A 19932-nucleotide genomic window follows, 5' to 3' on the forward strand; every position below is an offset into this window, starting at 1 on the left:
AAACCTACAGGAAAGTAGCTCTCCAGGAACAGGGTTGGAGTTAAAACCTACAGGAGGTTAGCTCTCCAGGATCAGGGTTGGAGTTAAACCTACAGGAAAGTATCTCTCCAAGAACAGGGTTGGAGTTAAAACCTACAGGACGGTATCTCTCCAGGAACATGGTTGGAGTTAAAACCTACAGGACGGTATCTCTCCAGGAACATGGTTGGAGTTAAAACCTACAGGACAGTATCTCTCCAGGAACAGGGTTGGAGTTAAAACCTACAGGACAGTATCTCTCCAGGAACAGGGTTGGAGTTAAAACCTACAGGACAGTATCTCTCCAGGAACATGGTTGGAGTTAAAACCTACAGGACGGTATCTCTCCAGGAACATGGTTGGAGTTAAAACCTACAGGAGGGTATCTCTCCAGGAACAGGGTTGGAGTTAAACCTACAGGACGGTATCTCTCCAGGAACAGGGTTGGAGTTAAACCTACAGGACGGTAGCTCTCCAGGAACAGGGTTGGAGTTAAACCTACAGGACGGTAGCTCTCCAGGAACAGGGTTGGAGTTAAACCCTACAGGACGGTATCTCTCCAGGAACATGGTTGGTGAGCCCTGGTTAGTGAAACGACACAACAAGAGTGACTCTCTCACCCCAGCTTCTCTGCTGAGCCCTTCTGAAGCAGGGTGGTGTAACAGAGGTTGTGGGCCATCATGATGGAGGGATACAGGGAGGAGAAATCCAGGGTGGCGATGGGAACGCTGTAGTATCTGGAGAACCCAGAGAGAGATAACAAGTTCAAGTTGATGTTTTGACCCACATAGCAGCCATAGACAGTGAAATACATAAAGGGACCACAATGGAAATAAGTCATTGACTTCACTGTGTTATCGCAGACAGCAAGTATGTACTGTGTATATTTGTTGAACTGTTATATAAAAATCTAATCAATATTAGATTACATTAATAATATTAGATTACATTAATACACAAACAAAACCTTCAAGCTAAAATCACAAGTAACAACCATGCCAGAACACACCCTAAAACACAGAGCAGTGTCACTCACCCTGTCTCAATGACTGTAACTCCAGTAGTCTTCAGAGCAGTGTCACTCACCCTGTCTCAATGACTGTAACTCCAGTAGTCTTCAGAGCAGTGTTACTCACCCTTTCTCAATGACTGTAACTCCAGTAGTCTTCAGAGCAGTGTTACTCACCCTGTCTCAATGACTGTAACTCCAGTAGTCTTCAGAGCAGTGTTACTCACCCTTTCTCAATGACTGTAACTCCAGTAGTCTTCAGAGCAGTGTTACTCACCCTTTCTCAATGACTGTAACTCCAGTAGTCTTCAGAGCAGTGTTACTCACCCTGTCTCAATGACTGTAACTCCAGTAGTCTTCAGAGCAGTGTTACTCACCCTGTCTCAATGACTGTAACTCCAGTAGTCTTCAGAGCAGTGTTACTCACCCTTTCTCAATGACTGTAACTCCAGTAGTCTTCAGAGCAGTGTTACTCACCCTGTCTCAATGACTGTAACTCCAGTAGTCTTCAGAGCAGTGTTACTCACCCTTTCTCAATGACTGTAACTCCAGTAGTCTTCAGAGCAGTGTTACTCACCCTGTCTCAATGACTGTAACTCCAGTAGTCTTCAGAGCAGTGTTACTCACCCTTTCTCAATGACTGTAACTCCAGTAGTCTTCAGAGCAGTGTTACTCACCCTGTCTCAATGACTGTAACTCCAGTAGTCTTCAGAGCAGTGTTACTCACCCTGTCTCAATGACTGTAACTCCAGTAGTATTCAGAGCAGTGTTACTCACCCTTTCTCAATGACTGTAACTCCAGTAGTATTCAGAGCAGTGTTACTCACCCTTTCTCAATGACTGTAACTCCAGTAGTCTTCAGAGCAGTGTTACTCACCCTTTCTCAATGACTATAACTCCAGTAGTCTTCAGAGCAGTGTTACTCACCCTGTCTCAATGACTATAACTCCAGTAGTCTTCAGAGCAGTGTTACTCACCCTGTCTCAATGACTGTAACTCCAGTAGTCTTCAGAGCAGTGTTACTCACCCTGTCTCAATGACTGTAACTCCAGTAGTCTTCAGAGCAGTGTTACTCACCCTGTCTCAATGACTATAACTCCAGTAGTCTTCAGAGCAGTGTTACTCACCCTGTCTCAATGACTAACTCCAGTAGTCTTCAGAGCAGTGTTACTCACCCTGTCTCAATGACTAACTCCAGTAGTCTTCAGAGCAGTGTTACTCACCCTTTCTCAATGACTGTAACTCCAGTAGTCTTCAGAGCAGTGTTACTCACCCTTTCTCAATGACTGTAACTCCAGTAGTCTTCAGAGCAGTGTTACTCACCCTTTCTCAATGACTATAACTCCAGTAGTCTTCAGTGCAGTGTTACTCACCCTGTCTCAATGACTGTAACTCCAGTAGTCTTCAGAGCAGTGTTACTCACCCTGTCTCAATGACTGTAACTCCAGTAGTCTTCAGAGCAGTGTTACTCACCCTGTCTCAATGACTGTAACTCCAGTAGTCTTCAGAGCAGTGTTACTCACCCTGTCTCAATGACTGTAACTCCAGTAGTCTTCAGAGCAGTGTTACTCACCCTTTCTCAATGACTGTAACTCCAGTAGTCTTCAGAGCAGTGTTACTCACCCTTTCTCAATGACTGTAACTCCAGTAGTCTTCAGAGCAGTGTTACTCACCCTTTCTCAATGACTGTAACTCTAGTAGTCTTCAGTGCAGTGTTACTCACCCTGTCTCAATGACTGTAACTCCAGTAGTCTTCAGAGCAGTGTTACTCACCCTGTCTCAATGACTGTAACTCCAGTAGTCTTCAGAGCAGTGTTACTCACCCTTTCTCAATGACTGTAACTCCAGTAGTCTTCAGAGCAGTGTTACTCACCCTGTCTCAATGACTGTAACTCCAGTAGTCTTCAGAGCAGTGTTACTCACCCTGTCTCAATGACTGTAACTCCAGTAGTCTTCAGAGCAGTGTTACTCACCCTTTCTCAATGACTAACTCCAGTAGTCTTCAGAGCAGTGTTACTCACCCTTTCTCTGGCTCAATGACTGTAGCTCCAGTGTAGTCTTCACCTCCCTCAGGCTTCACCACTGGCATGACCAGCCCCTGTTTCATTGCCTAACACACACACACAGATTACATCATTTTCTAGGTCCCAAACATTCAGGTGAGAACGTGTGTTGTAGGAATTTATATTGAAAGAAAGAGTGTGTGTGCGTGTGTGTCTCACCTGCCGCAGTAGCTGGGACACCACTTTGATCTGCTGGCCTCTGGAGAGCAGGTATGTGAGGGGAACCCCGGTGACTCTGGCCATCTCCATGTAGTTGATTACACACATCAGCTTCTGCAGCAGACGCAGGGGCAGGTAGGCATCCTTCAGACAGTACACCGCCAGGCGCCTCCGGGTCTGCTCATTACCATTCTGGGATAGAAGGACGACAGGGAGGGAAAGAGAGGAAACGTGAATGAGACGCTATCAGTATCTGGGGGAAAGTCAGGGTACTAATAGGCCTCCACTTGACAGAAAGTGAGCAGAGAGAGAGGAGAGAGATGAGAGAGAGAAGAGAGAAGAGAGAGAAGAAGAGAGAGAAGAGAGAGGAGAGGAGAGAAGAGAGGAGAGAGAGAGAGAGGAGAGAGGAGAGAGAGAGAGAGGAGAGAGAGAGAGAGGAGGAGAGAGAGGAGAGAGAGGAGAGAGAGGAGAGAGAGGAGAGAGGAGAGAGGAGAGAGGAGAGAGAGGAGAGAGGAGAGAGGAGAGAGGAGATGAGAGAGGAGATGGGAGAGAGAGAGGAGAGAAGAGAGGAGAGAGAGGAGAGAGAGGAGAGAGAGGAGAGAGAGGAGAGAGAGGAGAGAGAGGAGAGAGAGGAGAGAGGAGAGAGAGGAGAGAGGAGAGAGGAGAGAGGAGATGAGAGAGGAGATGGGAGAGAGAGAGGAGAGAAGAGAGGAGAGAGAGGAGAGAGATGTACCTGCAGATCTGTGATGATAGAATGCTGAACATCCTCCTTCTGTTCTTGCAGGAAGTGGAAGCTGACGGCGTTGAGTGTGTACGAGCGCAGTTTGTAGTCCCTCAGCAGCACCTGAAGGACCCACATGGACAGATCCAGAGTCAGTCAGACAGAACACTCGGAACAGTCTGTCAGAACAGAACCCTTAGAACAACAGAACAGTCTGTAGTCCATAGAGTTACAGGACTCATCTGTGTATGTGTTCCATTATGGAGTCTGTCCATAGGAATCCCCACCCAGTTGACTGCTTTAAAATGGTGGAAGCCCTCAATGGCAATGTCCACGCAAAAACCTGAATCCATGATGAGTCTAACTATGGTCCAGGGTCAGTCAGACAAAAACATGAATCCATGATGAGTCTAACTATGGTCCAGGGTCAGTCAGACAAAAACATGAATCCATGATGAGTCTAACTATGGTCCAGGGTCAGTCAGACAAAAACATGAATCCATGATGAGTCTAACTATGGTCCAGGGTCAGTCAGACAAAAACATGAATCCATGATGAGTCTAACTATGGTCCAGGGTCAGTCAGACAAAAACATGAATCCATGATGAGTCTAACTATGGTCCAGGGTCAGTCAGACAAAAACATGAATCCATGATGAGTCTAACTATGGTCCAGGGTCAGTCAGACAAAAACATGAATCCATGATGAGTCTAACTATGGTCCAGGGTCAGTCAGACAAAAACATGAATCCATGATGAGTCTAACTATGGTCCAGGGTCAGTCAGACAAAAACATGAATCCATGATGAGTCTAACTATGGTCCAGGGTCAGTCAGACAAAAACATGAATCCATGATGAGTCTAACTATGGTCCAGGGTCAGTCAGACAAAAACATGAATCCATGATGAGTCTAACTATGGTCCAGGGTCAGTCAGACAAAAACATGAATCCATGATGAGTCTAACTATGGTCCAGGGTCAGTCAGACAAAAACATGAATCCATGATGAGTCTAACTATGGTCCAGGGTCAGTCAGACAAAAACATGAATCCATGATGAGTCTAACTATGGTCCAGGGTCAGTCAGACAAAAACATGAATCCATGATGAGTCTAACTATGGTCCAGGGTCAGTCAGACAAAAACATGAATCCATGATGAGTCTAACTATGGTCCAGGGTCAGTCAGACAAAAACATGAATCCATGATGAGTCTAACTATGGTCCAGGGTCAGTCAGACAAAAACATCAATCCATGATGAGTCTAACTATGGTCCAGGGTCAGTCAGACAAAAACATGAATCCATGATGAGTCTAACTATGGTCCAGGGTCAGTCAGACAAAAACATGAATCCATGATGAGTCTAACTATGGTCCAGGGTCAGTCAGACAAAAACATGAATCCATGATGAGTCTAACTATGGTCCAGGGTCAGTCAGACAAAAACATGAATCCATGATGAGTCTAACTATGGTCCAGGGTCAGTCAGACAAAAACATGAATCCATGATGAGTCTAACTATGGTCCAGAGTCAGTCAGACAAAACACTCACAATATTGACTCCATCTTGTCTGCTCCGTTGGTCTACAGTTGAAAACCTCTACTCCCAGAACCTAGCTAATCTAGTAGCTGGCCAGCATGCAACATATGGTTCTGGGTTCCAACACAGGATGAGAGTATGTTATATTTTCCTATACATAAGGTCAGAGGTCAGCGGCCGGCCAGTTACCTGGAGCAGGTCGAACTGAACTCGTCCCTCCATGTTAAGGATCTTGTTCTCTCTGCGGCCCATCTGTTTGCTCTGGAAGCTGGAGTCTCTCAGGACTGACTTGATGCCCTGTACTCTGCCCAGGTAGGGGAACAGATTGACCTGGAATCAGACATATCAATCAAATACATTTTATAAAGCCCTTTTATAAAGCCACAGAGTGCTTCACAGACACCCAGCCTAAACCCCCAAAGAGCAAGAGATACAGAGGCAGAAGCACATAGACACAGACATCCCTCCAGATGTCTCATTCCATTACGTTAACAGAGGACAGACGTGGGCAGGTAGGAGACAGCCACGCTACTCCATCAGCCTTTTTAAAGGTCATTGTTTATGAAAACAACATTTTGGGGAATTTCATTTGAGGAAGATCCAATGATTATTTTTGGGGCCTAATTCAAATGCATTTCTTAGCATCGAAGGTTTGTGTGCGAGTTGTTTTTTGGGTCGGACCAAAATCCCTGCTGTTTGGGGATCTGTAGTATCTTATAGGGCAGCTGTTTAGGCCCCTTACCCTTTTCTATCTTTACTAACGACACGCCATAAATTAGTCCTAAATATTTAAAAACTAAAAGCATTGTATTTGGGACAAATCATTCACTAAACCCTAAACCTAAATTACATCTCATAATGAATGTGGTAATGAGCAAGTTGAGACTAAACTGCTTGGAGGAACCCTGGATTGTAAACTGTCATGGTCAAAACATATTGATACAACAGTAGCTAAGATGGGGAGAAGTCTGTCCATAAAAGCACTGCTCTACCTTCTTAACAGCACTATCAACAAGGCAGGTCCTACAGGTCCTGGTTTCTACCTTCTTAACAGCACTATCAACAAGGCAGGTCCTACAGGTCCTGGTTTCTACCTTCTTAACAGCACTATCAACAAGGCAGGTCCTACAGGTCCTGGTTTCTACCTTCTTAACAGCACTATCAACAAGGCAGGTCCTACAGGTCCTGGTTTCTACCTTCTTAACAGCACTATCAACAAGGCAGGTCCTACAGGCTCTAGTTTCTACCTTCTTAACAGCACTATCAACAAGGCAGGTCCTACAGGCTCTAGTTTCTACCTTCTTAACAGCACTATCAACAAGGCAGGTCCTACAGGCTCTCGTTTCTACCTTCTTAACAGCACTATCAACAAGGCAGGTCCTACAGGCTCTCGTTTCTACCTTCTTAACAGCACTATCAACAAGGCAGGTCCTACAGGCTCTCGTTTCTACCTTCTTAACAGCACTATCAACAAGGCAGGTCCTACAAGCTCTAGTTTCTACCTTCTTAACAGCACTATCAACAAGGCAGGTCCTACAGGCTCTAGTCTCTACCTTCTTAACAGCACTATCAACAAGGCAGGTCCTACAGGCTCTAGTTTTGTCGCACTTTGACTACTGTTCAGTAGTGTGGTCAGGTGGCAGAAAGAGGGACTTGGGAAAATTGCAGTTGGTTCAGAACAGGGCAGCAGGGCTGGCCCTTAAAAGTACACAGAGATAACATTAATGACATGCATGTCAATCTCTCATGGCTCAAAGTGGAAGAGAGATTGTCTTCATCCCTACTTGTTTTTGTAAGAAGTTGACAAGCTGAATGTAGGTGTCTGTTTAAAATACTAGTACAAAGCTTGGACACCCATGCATACCTCACAAGACATGCCACCAGAGGTCTCTTCACAGTCCCCAAGTCCAGAACAGACTATGGGAGGCGCACAGTACTACATAGAGCCATGACTACATGGAACTCTATTCAACATCAGGTAACTGATGCAGCAGTAGAATCAGATTTAAAAAGCAGGATATAAATACAGCGGGGACTGTGAAGACATGCGCATACATTGAAATATTGTTGAATGGTGGTATTATTAATTCTGTACTGTACATTTTCTATTGTAGATATGTAGATATGTAGTGGTGTAATAATGTTATATGATGTACTATTTTATATTTTGTTTTATATGTAAATGTAAGTGGTTTCTAGTATCTTATGACAGGCAGGTACAGCTCCAGTTGTTAGACTGACAGGTCCACATACAACAAGGCAATATACAACAAATACTGCATCAACAGACATTGATCTGGCAGGTTAGACTTAGAATCTGGACGTTCTGATTCTAGAAGTTTCCATAGAACCATGGCCTGTCTGTACTGACCTTCAGGGTAGCTGCTCTGTTCAGCAGGTAGGGAAGGTCAAAGTTCTGGATGTTGTACCCAGTGATGATGTCTGCATCCACTGTCCTCACGAACTCAGCCCAACTCTGCAGGGGGAATACACAGAGCCAATCAGGGGGGAACCTCCACTGCTGTTGGTCTTAAAGCAGCCAAGCTCAACTCCACACAAGTGTGTGTGTGTGTGTGTGTGTATGTGTGTGTGTGTGTGTGTGTGTGTGTGTGTGTGTGTGTGTGTGTGTTTGTGTATGTGTATGTGTATATGTGTGTGTGTTTGTGTGTGTGTGTTTGTATATGTTACCTGTAGTAACTGGCTCTCTTTAGTAAAGCACAGGACCTGGGAGCCCACGATGCTGGAGCAGGACTGGAGGGTGAAGACGGTGCGGATGAAGGGCTCCTTCTCTCCCTGTCGCTGCACCATGGAGGCTATCTGGATCACTGGGTCTTTCTCTGCCTCTGGAAATATCCCTGCAAGAAGACAAGAGAGTTGGGCCAACCTTTACAATAGTGAATAATGTTCTGATTCTAGACATTCAGTTACATAGAACAGTCTAAATACTCCTCATGTCATGTAAATGAAGAGTTAACATGGCTGTCATAGAATGTTGTAGTGTCATGTAAATGAAGAGCTAACATGGCTGTCATAGAATGTTGTAGTGTCATGTAAATGAAGAGCTAACATGGCTGTCATAGAATGTTGTAGTGTCATGTAAATGAAGAGTTAACATGGCTGTCATAGAATGTTGTAGTGTCATGTAAATGAAGAGTTAACATGGCTGTCATAGAATGTTGTAGTGTCATGTAAATGAAGAGTTAACATGGCTGTCATAGAATGTTGTAGTGTCATGTAAATGAAGAGTTAACATGGCTGTCATAGAATGTTGTAGTGTCATGTAAATGAAGAGCTAACATGGCTGTCATAGAATGTTGTAGTGTCATGTAAATGAAGATCTAACATGGCTGTCATAGAATGTTGTAGAGTCATGTAAATGAAGAGTTAACATGGCTGTCATAGAATGTTGCAGAGTCATGTAAATGCATCATAATGCAGAAACCTCAATGTCCCAACTCTCTAAATACATGACTCTGCCAACAGGAGCCAGAGGACAAGCCAGTAAATACAGTCTCTCCAGTCCACAGACACACAATCAGTACAATGCAGTATAATATAGTACAATACAGTACAATGCAGTACAGAGCACAAACCTTTTCTTCCAGCACACTCAATGTCAAAGCTGAGAACCCTGAGAGGAGCGATCCTCTGGTACTCTCCCTCTGCTGGGTGACTGATCAGCTGGGTCCATCCCACATCAACCTCATACTGACACAGAGACACCTAGGAGAGAGGAGGGGGGGGTGTTGTAACTCTGGAACACCCCCTGGGTGTGTAAAGGCCCAGAGGTCTCTATTCTCTTACCTTGCCTGGGTAGATAGCATCCGTCTCCCCCAACTTCCTCTCCTCCCTCACCCGGTACTTCCCTTTGGGCAGCTCAATCCAGCAGCAACCCACCACATCACTGTCCACCATAAACCTAGCGCCCCGGGACACAGCGGACCTCATTTATCAAAATGTGTACAAAATCATTTCTTCATTCTAATGAAATACAACTGCTTACTGTGTGAATTTGGTTGAAAATACATTTCTCCCTAAAAGGTCAAAATAATTGGTTTATAAAGTTTAACACTGGAAGCCCTGAGGAAGTCATTTTAGCTGCGTATCAATGAAACATGTTCATCTCCTTTTAAAGTCCTGCACAACACTACTTCCTAGACTCATCCTAAATAAGTCTATTTCATTAGTGGTAGAAGCAGTTTCAGGAGGACACGCCATTTTGTTTCACTGAGCGCCATAAAGTGACTTTTCAAATCCTCCTCGAGTCACACGCAGGTAGGACGTTTTGATTTCTATACAGGATCAGAAAGAGCACATTCGGAGGCGTCCAACACACTTACCATTGTGAATTAACTCTCAAAAATTAAAAGATTGACAGTATTTCAAAATAAAACTTTCTACAAGAATAAACCCTGATTCATGCCCTCCACACGTGCGCACGCTGCAACAGATGGCCTACAGTAACATAAACTAATGACAATGATATTGGGTTCTTTGAAATGAAATACATTCTGTATTCTAATGTTACTCAAGAGCGTCATAAACACAACCAAGTGATCATTTTTTCGATAGCATATATGAACTGTATTTATTAGACTGTCAGAGTGTTCCAGCTCGTTGAGGCAGTAAGGGGGGTCAGCGAGGCCTGGCAGTTTAGGGAATGAACTGGGTTAAAATGTCAAGAGAAAACCAGGACTGCTTCTTTTTTTACTTTTCTCCCTCCCTCACACACACACACACACACACACACACACACACACACACACACACACACACACACACACACACACACACACACACACACACACACACACACACACACACACACACACACACACCTGATCTCAAAGTCGATGTTAGCCTCGTAGGAAGAGAAGCTCTGAATGGGGAAAGGTCCAAACTTAAATCCCTGTTCCAGGAGCCTCTTCGCCGGGGCAATCAGACGAGGCATTGCCATGGTGATGCACAGGAAGTCCGCAATCCGTTTCCCATGGTAACCATACATACCTGGAGGAGAGATGGGGAGGAAGTTATCAACTACCCTGTCAGCCTAGTCAACACCACAGCACTACAAGCTACCACACACACACAACCAAAAACAACAGTTCAACTGTTAACACACAGGATACTCCTCTGCATCCTTTCTTTGCTACCTGTTCAAAAAATGTCCATGTTAACATTCTGAACTTTCCTTTGCCTCAAATGACTACTGGAACGCACCCTGTGTGTATCCAGGAGTCAGCAGTCCCACCACTAGCCTATTGCAGTGCCACCATTAGACCAGACATGAGCACTATACCTACTTTCTTTGCGTGTGATGTCCACCGCCAGCACAGTGACCGACATGTTGTCCTTGTTGGAGCGCATGTCCTTCAGCACAGCAGAGTTAAGCTCCCTTTTGAACTCACTCAAGTGATCACTGGTGAACCCTGAGACAGAGAGGAAGGGAGGGGGAAAGTGAGAGAGAAAAGGGGTGGATGAATTTGATATTGTTTGATATTGCCACCGACTCGGTGGACAATATTAAAGCCATTATTTTCATGTGGTTTGTGGTTGGCCATCAGATGTAGTCCTAAATAATAATATAGCCTTCTGCTTGTTAAAGTGACCAGGACATTACTACTGTGATGCCTAGAACACACCTCTCACACGTTCATGCCATGCTTAGCTCACACTAATAGGTCTGATATGTAGAGTAACGGTGTGTATCACCATGCTTAGCTCACACTAATAGGTCTGATATGTAGAGTAACGTTGCGTATCACCATGCTTAGCTCACACTAATAGGTCTGTTATATAGAGTAACGTTGTGTATCACCATGCTTAGCTCACACTAATAGGTCTGATATATAGAGTAACGGTGTGTATCACCATGCTTAGCTCACACTAATAGGTCTGATATATAGAGTAACGGTGTGTATCACCATGCTTAGCTCACACTAATAGGTCTGATATTTAGAGTAACGTTGCGTATCACCATGCTTAGCTCACACTAATAGGTCTGATATGTAGAGTAACGTTGCGTATCACCATGCTTAGCTCACACTAATAGGTCTGATATATAGAGTAACGGTGTGTATCACCATGCTTAGCTCACACTAATAGGTCTGATATATAGAGTAACGGTGTGTATCACCATGCTTAGCTCACACTAATAGGTCTGATATGTAGAGTAACGTTGCGTATCACCATGCTTATCTCACACTAATAGGTCTGATATATAGAGTAACGTTGCGTATCACCATGCTTAGCTCACACTAATAGGTCTGATATGTAGAGTAACGTTGCGTATCACCATGCTTAGCTCACACTAATAGGTCTGATATTTAGAGTAACGTTGCGTATCACCATGCTTAGCTCACACTAATAGGTCTGATATGTAGCGTAACGTTGTGTATCACCATGCTTAGCTCACACTAATAGGTCTGATATGTAGAGTAACGTTGCGTATCACCATGCTTAGCTCACACTAATAGGTCTGATATATAGAGTAACGTTGTGTATCACCATGCTTAGCTCACACTAATAGGTCTGATATGTAGCGTAACGTTGTGTATCACCATGCTTAGCTCACACTAATAGGTCTGATATGTAGAGTAACGTTGCGTATCACCATGCTTAGCTCACACTAATAGGTCTGATATATAGAGTAACGTTGCGTATCACCATGCTTAGCTCACACTAATAGGTCTGATATGTAGAGTAATGTTGCGTATCACCATGCTTATCTCACACTAATAGGTCTGATATGTAGAGTAACGTTGTGTATCACCATGCTTAGCTCACACTAATAGGTCTGATATGTAGAGTAACGTTGTGTATCACCATGCTTAGCTCACACTAATAGGTCTGATATATAGAGTAATGTTGCGTATCACCATGCTTAGCTCACACTAATAGGTCTGATATGTAGAGTAACGTTGCGTATCACCATGCTTAGCTCACACTAATAGGTCTGATATATAGAGTAACGTTGCGTATCACCATGCTTAGCTCACACTAATAGGTCTGATATGTAGAGTAATGTTGCGTATCATTATATTACTCATTTTCAGAGAAAACTCACCATTGGGGGCAGGGATGTAGAAATAGGGGGCAAAGCCGTGCACGTGGCAGCACACACTGTTCCCGCTGTCAGTCACCCCGAACATGCGGATTATTGGTACATTCCCCTGAGACTGACCTGGCATGCCAGCCACAACAGCCCCTGTTGAACAGACCATCACAAACAGTTTAGGTTGGTGTCATGACTCGCACTCCTGCTTTAAAACGTGACATAAAAATGGCCTTTAAAAGTCTCTAGCAGCCTAAATATGCTTCAACTAAAACTAACATGTTGGTCCCATGGACTGTCAGGCATTGCCTTTACATATCCATCTATGATGTTGAGAGTGGTTACATTTCTCCAGCCGCATCCCTGAGCTTTATTGCAACAGAAGTTGACTGTGACATAGCATACCTAAATAGTAGTCGAGGTCGATCTGTTGGAAGACCAGGGTGTCAGAGTCCGGGTTAAGAGGGGCGGCCTGCGGCCGACGCCATCGGGGGTTGAGGTCAGCAGAGAACAGGTCACCTGCAACCGGGTCAAGGGTCAGGGGTCACATGCAGAAGACAGGAGATTGGTCAGTCAGTGTGATGTTAAAGAGGCAGGTTGGTGAAAAATGAATGAAACTCTCCACCACCAGCGTCAAATGGTAGCCTGGGTACCAGTGTGTTTGAGTTATCATTCCACTCCTTGTCATGCTAAACATGTAGTTGGCCTACATGGAGTGGAATGATGGTTTTAAACAGGTTCTGGATTTCAGGCTAGTCAAATGGCAGAAATCCTAAACATTTCAGTCATTCCAGACAATAGGAATCCCTGGTAAGACTAAAGCCTGCACAATGCACATCACCATGCGCTCTCCTCTCATCCTCTCACCAACAGGGATGACGTCATGCCCCGCCTGTCCTTCCCTCTCCTCCGCCTCCATATCGGCTTCTTCGAACAGGGCGAGTTCCTCCTCGAAGATCGACGGGCTGTCTTCCCAATCCCCGCCAGTTTTACCACGCTTGGCCTGGGACGCCCCGCCCCTCGGCGGACCGCTACTCCGCCTTTTAGCATCCATGTGTCCTACAGGAGACATCAGTGGACCAACGATTAGTACTTTACACACCTTGTAAGCATTTGTATCTGTCATGTGTGAATGTTTTTTATATATTTAGTACTATATATTTATCCTATCTGATTTGCAACAACTTAAGTTCCTTCTGGGAAATTTAAGTCATTCTAGTGTATTCTATTGAACCAAATAGGCTACAACTGGTTCAGCTGGTAGAGCATGGCGCTGACACCATCAGGTCGTGGGTTTGATTACCGCTACGGCCATCCATAAAAAAATGGACCCACTACCGTAAGTCACTTTGGATAAAAACGTTAGTTAAATTGCATGTATATTATATAGCCAGGCCTATTTCATTCTGATTTATATAATTCACTGTCATCTGGCCACTTTGATTATACAGTTGAAGTCGGAAGTTTACATAGACCTTTAGCCAAATACATTTCAACTCAGTTTCTCATGACATTTAATCAGAGTAAAAAATCCCTGTCTTAGGTCAGTTAGGATCACCACTTCATTTTAAGAATGTAAAATGTCAGAATAATAGTAGAGAATGATTTCAGCTTTTATTTCTTTCATCACATTCCCAGTGGGTCAGAAGTTTACATACACTCAATTAGTAATTGGTAGCATTGCCTTTAAATTGTTTAATTTGGGTCAAACTTTTCAGGTAGCCTTCCACAAGCTTCCCACAATAAGTTGGGTGAATTTTGGCCCATTCCTCCTGACAGAGCTGGTATAACTCGGGTTTGTAGGCCTCCTTGCTCGCATACACTTTTTGAGATCTGCCCACAAATTTTCTATACGATTGAGGTCAGGGCTTTGTGATGGCCACTCCAATACCTCGACTTTGTTGTCCTTAAGCCATTTTGCCACAACTTTGAAAGTATGCTTGGGGTCATTGTCCATTTGGAAGACACATTTGCGACCAAGCTTTAACTTCCTGACTGATGTCTTGAGATGTTGCTTCAATATATTCACATAATGTTCCTTCCTCATGATGCCATCTATTTTGTGAAGTGCACCAGTCCCTCCTGCAGCAAAGCACCCCCACAACATGATGCTGCCACCACCGTGCTTCACGGTTGGGATGGTGTTCTTCAACTTGCAAGCCTCCCTCTTATTCCTCCAAACATAACAATGGTCCTTATGGCCAAACAGTTCTATTTTTGTTTCATCAGACCAGAGGACACTTCTCCAAAAAGTATGATCTTTGTCCCTATGTGCAGTTGCAAACCGTAGTCTGGCTTTTTTATGGCGGTTTTGGAGCAGTGGCTTCTTCCTTGCTAAGCAGCCTTTCAGATTATGTCAATATAGGACTCGCTAAACTGTGGATATAGATACTTTTGTACCTGTTTCCTCCAGCATCTTCACAAGGTCCTTTGCTGTTGTTCTGGGATTGATTTGGACTTTTCGCACCAAAGTACGTTCATCTCTAGGAGACAGAACGCGTCTTCTTCCTGAGCGGTATGACGGCTGCGTGGTCCCATGGTGTTTATACTTACATACTATTGTTTGTACAGGTGAACGTGGTACCTTCAGGCATTTGGAAATTGCTCCCAAGAATGAACCAGACTTGTGGAGGGCTAAAAAAAAAAAAAAATCTGAGGTCTTGGCTGACTACTTTTGATTTCCCCATGATGTCAAGCAAAGGTACACTGAGTTTGAAGGTAGGCCTTGAAATACATCCACAGGTACACCTCCAGTTGACTTAAATGATGTCAATTAGCCTATCAGAAGCTTCTAAAGGCATGACATCATTTTTCTGGAATTTTCCAAGCTGTTGAAAGGCACAGTCACCTTAGTGTATGTAAACTTCTGACCCACTGGAATTGTGATAGATAATTAATAGTGAAATAATCTGTATGTATCAATTGTTGGAAAAATCACTTGCTTCATACACGAAGTAGATGTCCTAACCGACTTGCCAAAACGATAGTTTGTTAACAAGAAATTTGTGGAGTGGTTGAAAATCGAGTTTTAATGACTCCAACCTAAGTGAATGTACACTTCCGACTTCAACTGTAGCTGATGTAGCTATGGTGAGCTTTCTAGCGCAGTGGCTGCCTGGGCATCACTCGGGTGGACAGTGAAGGTTGTAGTGTTAGCTTGCTTGCCAGCTACCCTCATAAAATTCAATCTTTAGGCCACTTCATTTCAATGCCCAATGATTCTTGAAATGCCTCATGAGTTTAGTAGAACGGTCTTACCCCACCATAATCAAAAATATAAGGTTGTTACAATGTCTTTGTAAACAATGTAGCTATAGCTTCAAAATATGTGTCAAACTAGCTATCATTCTGATCTCATGTAGACTGGGACTTGTTAGGTTCATAGCTCCATCTATGAAGTTGAGTATTACCTAGCTAGCTTCAGTAGCTCCCTCATTTTTACAAAGTTACCTACGTGTATCCAGCCCTGGCTATTCCTGTGAACTAACTACAGTGGTGGAGAAAGTAAAACATTGTCATACTTGAGTGAAAGTAAAGATACCTTAAAAGAAAATACTCAAATAAAAGTGAGTCACCCAGTAATAATACTACTTGAGTAACAGTCAGAGTATTTGGTTTAAATATACATAAGTATCAAAAGCAAATGTAATTGATAAAATGTACTTAGGTATCAAAAGTAGAAATCATTTAAAATGTCTAATATTAAGCAAACCAGACCACACGGTGTTATTGTTTTTTTAATTTACAAATAGCCACGGGCACAGTTCAACACTCAGAAATAATTTACAAACGAACCATTTATGTTTAGTGAGTTCGCCAGATCAGAGGCAGTAGGGATGACCTGGGATGTTTGCTTGATAAGTGCGTGAATTTGACAATTCTCCTGTCCTGCTAAACAGTCAAAATGTAACGAGTACTTTTGAGTGTCAGGGAAAATGTATGGAGTAAAAAGCACAATAATTTTTAAGGAATGTAGTGGAGTAAAAGTAAAAGTTGTCAAATATAAATAGGAACTAACCAAAAAAAAACGACTTAAGTAGTTTACTTAAAGTATTTTACACCACTAACTATAGGAAACCCAGTGGCAGGACTGCCGTTTGGCTGAAACACGAATGAAGGACTGTGCCTTTAACAGCTAACGTTACCTAGCTACAATTTGTTTTTGTTTTGTTGTTTTTTTGTTCTATGTTGCTCTGTCTGTATGCTACGTCTTGCTTGTCCTATGTTGCTATGTCTGTATGCTATGTCTTGTTCTATGTTGCTATTGTCTGTATTGTAATTGTTTTTAATAACCTGCCCAGGGACTGCGGTTGAAAATTAGCCGGCTGGCTAAAACCGGCACTTTTACTGAAACGTTGATTAATGTGCACTGTCCCTGTAAAAATAAAATAAACTCAAACAATAACCGAATCCAAATATCACTTTCCAACTTCATAGCTAGCTATCCGCTGATGAAGTTGAGACACTGGTAACTACTGGTCACATTTGGAAGACGAGCAGGCATCATTAGTAAGTAGCTATCAATATTAATAGTTACACGCCGCCGTTTAGGTGTTTATTTGCTTCAATGTGAACTTCTCAACGTCGTTGAACAACAACACGCCTGCAAGTTAGCTATAGCTAACTAGCTAGCCCTGTTTCAATTGTAAATAGCTAGTTACAAAGAAACAAATGATTCTTCATCCGCATGTATTTGGCAATCGGACATATGTGACATCGTTAGCTAGCTCTCGCTACTTGGTAATAAAATGTTGTAGCTACCTTTGTTCAATGTGGTGACTTCGATCAGATTCTACTTGACAACAACTCCCGCCACTTGTGCGTTTAATTCGTGAACTTCCACCCCCGGAAAGAGCGGAGGATTTCCACAGCGCACGTGGTGATTGGTCAATAGAGCGGAAACCCGTGGCTGAAAAAAGGGATGGAGGCAGCGGCCATATTTGGTGTGGCTCAGAGACCGAAAACTCTGTGTGAGCTGTGTTAGATAGCTATCATAACAATATGTTTATATTGTAGTGACATTCAGTTTGAAGTCTAATCACAGAAAATAGACTTTAATATGTATTTTAATGACGTATAAAACACTTATATTGTATCTCTATGAGCTAATAACCTAACCCAATAGATGAAATAGATCTTTATTCCAATTATTATATTGTTAACAAGCAATGTGGTTCACTGTAATGTATTTATCGTTACGGGCTACTAAAGGGTTATATATCAGGCCTGTGTGTGTGTGTGCAGGTGCATCATGCACCCCAATAATCTGAGGGGGCACAAAGTACGTGAAGATGGCTGGGGGGGTGGTGCGGAGGGCACCTCAAACAGCTTTTTCCTGCAATCTAGAGTCATAATCATACTTAATTCTGTGTAAAAGAATATCTCAAATGTTCTGCATATCTAAGCATACCTCTTAAGCTGTCTGTTTCCTCCTGACTGGTGGTTCTTTTTTAAAAGAAACTAAATATTCTTCTCTGCATCTCTGATCAAATCTAGGTAAAAGAGTTAAAGGAATTTGAGTCTTATTCGATACATTTAGTTATTACTTGATTTTCTAAACCTACCTTGCCTACTCTAACTTGATTGATATTCTGAAATGTCTTCTTGATTGCTACTTTTAGCAACGTTAGCATTTACACAATTGCATTGCTTGGAATTAGCTTGCAAAAAACGGAATAATTAGTTGAGGTAATATGTACATGTAGGTAGAGTTATTAAAGTAAATATGCATAGATGACAACAGATAGTAGCAGCCGTGTGAAAGAGGATGAGGGGGGGGGGGCAATGCAAATAGTTTGGGTAGCCATTTGATTAGATGTTCAGGAGTCTTATGGCTTGGGGGTAGAAGCTGTTAAGAAGCCTCTTGGACCTAGACTTGGCGCTCCAATACCACTTGCCATGCGGTAGCAGAGTAAACAGTCTATGACTAGGGTGGCTGGAGTCTTGACAATTTTCAGGGCCTTCCTCGGACACTGCCTGGTATAGAGGTCCTAGATGGCAGGAAGCTTGACCCCAGTGATGTACTGGGCCGTTCACACTACCCTCTGTAGTGTCTTGCGGTCGGAGGCCGAGCAGTTGCCATACCAGGCAGTGATGCAACCTGTCAGGATGCTCTCGATGGTGCAGCTGTAAAACCTTTTGAGGATCTGAGGACCCATGCCAAATCTTTTCAGTCTCCTGAAGGGGAATAGGTTTTGTCGTGCCCTCTTCACGACTGTCTTGGTGTGCTTGGACCATGTTACTTTGTTGGTGATGTGGACACCAAGGAACTTGAAGCTCTCAACCTGCTCCACTGCAGCCCTGTCGATGAGAATGGGGGTGTGCTCGGTCATCTTTTTCCTGTAGTCCACAATCATCTCCTTTGTCTTATTCACGTTGAGGGAGAAGTTGTTGTCCTGGCACCACACGGCCAGGTCTCGTCGTTGTTGTCGGTGATCAGGCCTACCACTGTTGTGTCATCGACAAACTTAATGATGGTGTTGGAGTCGTGCCTGGCCATGCAGTAATGAGTGAACAGGGAGTACAGGAGGGGACTGAGCACGCAGCCCTGAGGGGCCCCTGTGTTGAGGATCAGTGTGGCGGATGTGTTGTTACCTACCACCTGTGGGTGGGCCGTCAGGAAGTCCAGGATCCAGTTGCAGAGGGAGGTGTTTAGTCCCAGAATCCTTAGCTTATTGATAAGTTTTGAGGGCACTATGGTGTTGAACGCTGAGTCAATGAATAGCATTCTCACATAGGTGTTCCTTTTGTCCAGGTAGGAAAGGGCAGTGTGGAGTGCAATAGATTGCATCAGTGGAACTTATAATTAAACAGACTTTCCAAACGTGGGTCTGTTGTAGACCCATGCAGTTCCTCAGCGAAGTCAGTTCCTTTCGGCTTTCCTCATTTCAAAATAAAAGTCCCCCACAAGTTCTGGATTTTTTTGTTGCAGGTATGGCGCACGTGCAGAACTTTAATTATGAAGTAAGCGAAGAGGAAGTGGGTCTACAACAGACAGACATTTGAAAAGTCTGTTTAATTTATGTTCTATTAAAAAATATATCTCAATTTCCCCCCTGCATTAGGACCAACCCTACGGACAATCTGCATAGTAAATTGAACTTCTGGCTTTGCAAGCTAATTCCTAACAAGGCTAGTGTGTAAATACTACCGTTGCTAAAAGCATCTAGCTTCTTGGAGGTTGGGAGATTGGGAACCCATCTGGGCTAGCTAAAGCCAACTTTATAAAATTGCTAGTTGGCTAGTAGTATTTTTTTTTTTACCTGCAAATCTGAGGGGGCACATGCCCCATGTGGGCAATGACGTGTGTGTGGAGAGAGAGACAGAGAGACATGCAAGAGGAAAAACTATAAGTTAGGTAAGGTTTCACAGT

General features: G+C 43.5%; 1 protein-coding gene and 1 long non-coding RNA gene across 3 annotated transcripts in view; one reads left to right on the forward strand and one right to left on the reverse strand.

Moving 5' to 3' along the window:
- LOC139576248 (DNA polymerase delta catalytic subunit-like) overlaps window positions 1-17428 on the reverse strand; it is a 40362-nt gene extending 22934 nt beyond the window's left edge. For both annotated transcript variants that reach the window (XM_071402120.1, XM_071402218.1), the window contains exons 1-15: window positions 17322-17428; window positions 13428-13619; window positions 12966-13079; window positions 12573-12713; window positions 10810-10935; window positions 10345-10513; window positions 9311-9425; window positions 9100-9229; window positions 8195-8361; window positions 7878-7982; window positions 5696-5836; window positions 3983-4093; window positions 3250-3441; window positions 3049-3137; window positions 639-755 (exon numbers count right to left, since the gene is read on the reverse strand). In XM_071402120.1, the coding sequence (XP_071258221.1) occupies window positions 639-755; window positions 3049-3137; window positions 3250-3441; window positions 3983-4093; window positions 5696-5836; window positions 7878-7982; window positions 8195-8361; window positions 9100-9229; window positions 9311-9425; window positions 10345-10513; window positions 10810-10935; window positions 12573-12713; window positions 12966-13079; window positions 13428-13614 (1904 nt within the window). In that variant the 5' untranslated portion in view covers window positions 13615-13619; window positions 17322-17428. The remainder of the gene's footprint in view (window positions 1-638; window positions 756-3048; window positions 3138-3249; window positions 3442-3982; window positions 4094-5695; window positions 5837-7877; window positions 7983-8194; window positions 8362-9099; window positions 9230-9310; window positions 9426-10344; window positions 10514-10809; window positions 10936-12572; window positions 12714-12965; window positions 13080-13427; window positions 13620-17321) is intronic.
- The window catches only part of LOC139579785 (uncharacterized), a 98812-nt gene that overhangs the window by 55841 nt on the left and 23039 nt on the right, over window positions 1-19932 (forward strand). The gene's annotated exons all lie outside the window — the stretch shown is intronic.

Source organism: Salvelinus alpinus, chromosome 1 (assembly GCF_045679555.1).
Source record: "Salvelinus alpinus chromosome 1, SLU_Salpinus.1, whole genome shotgun sequence".
Taxonomy (NCBI): Eukaryota; Metazoa; Chordata; class Actinopteri; order Salmoniformes; family Salmonidae; genus Salvelinus; species Salvelinus alpinus.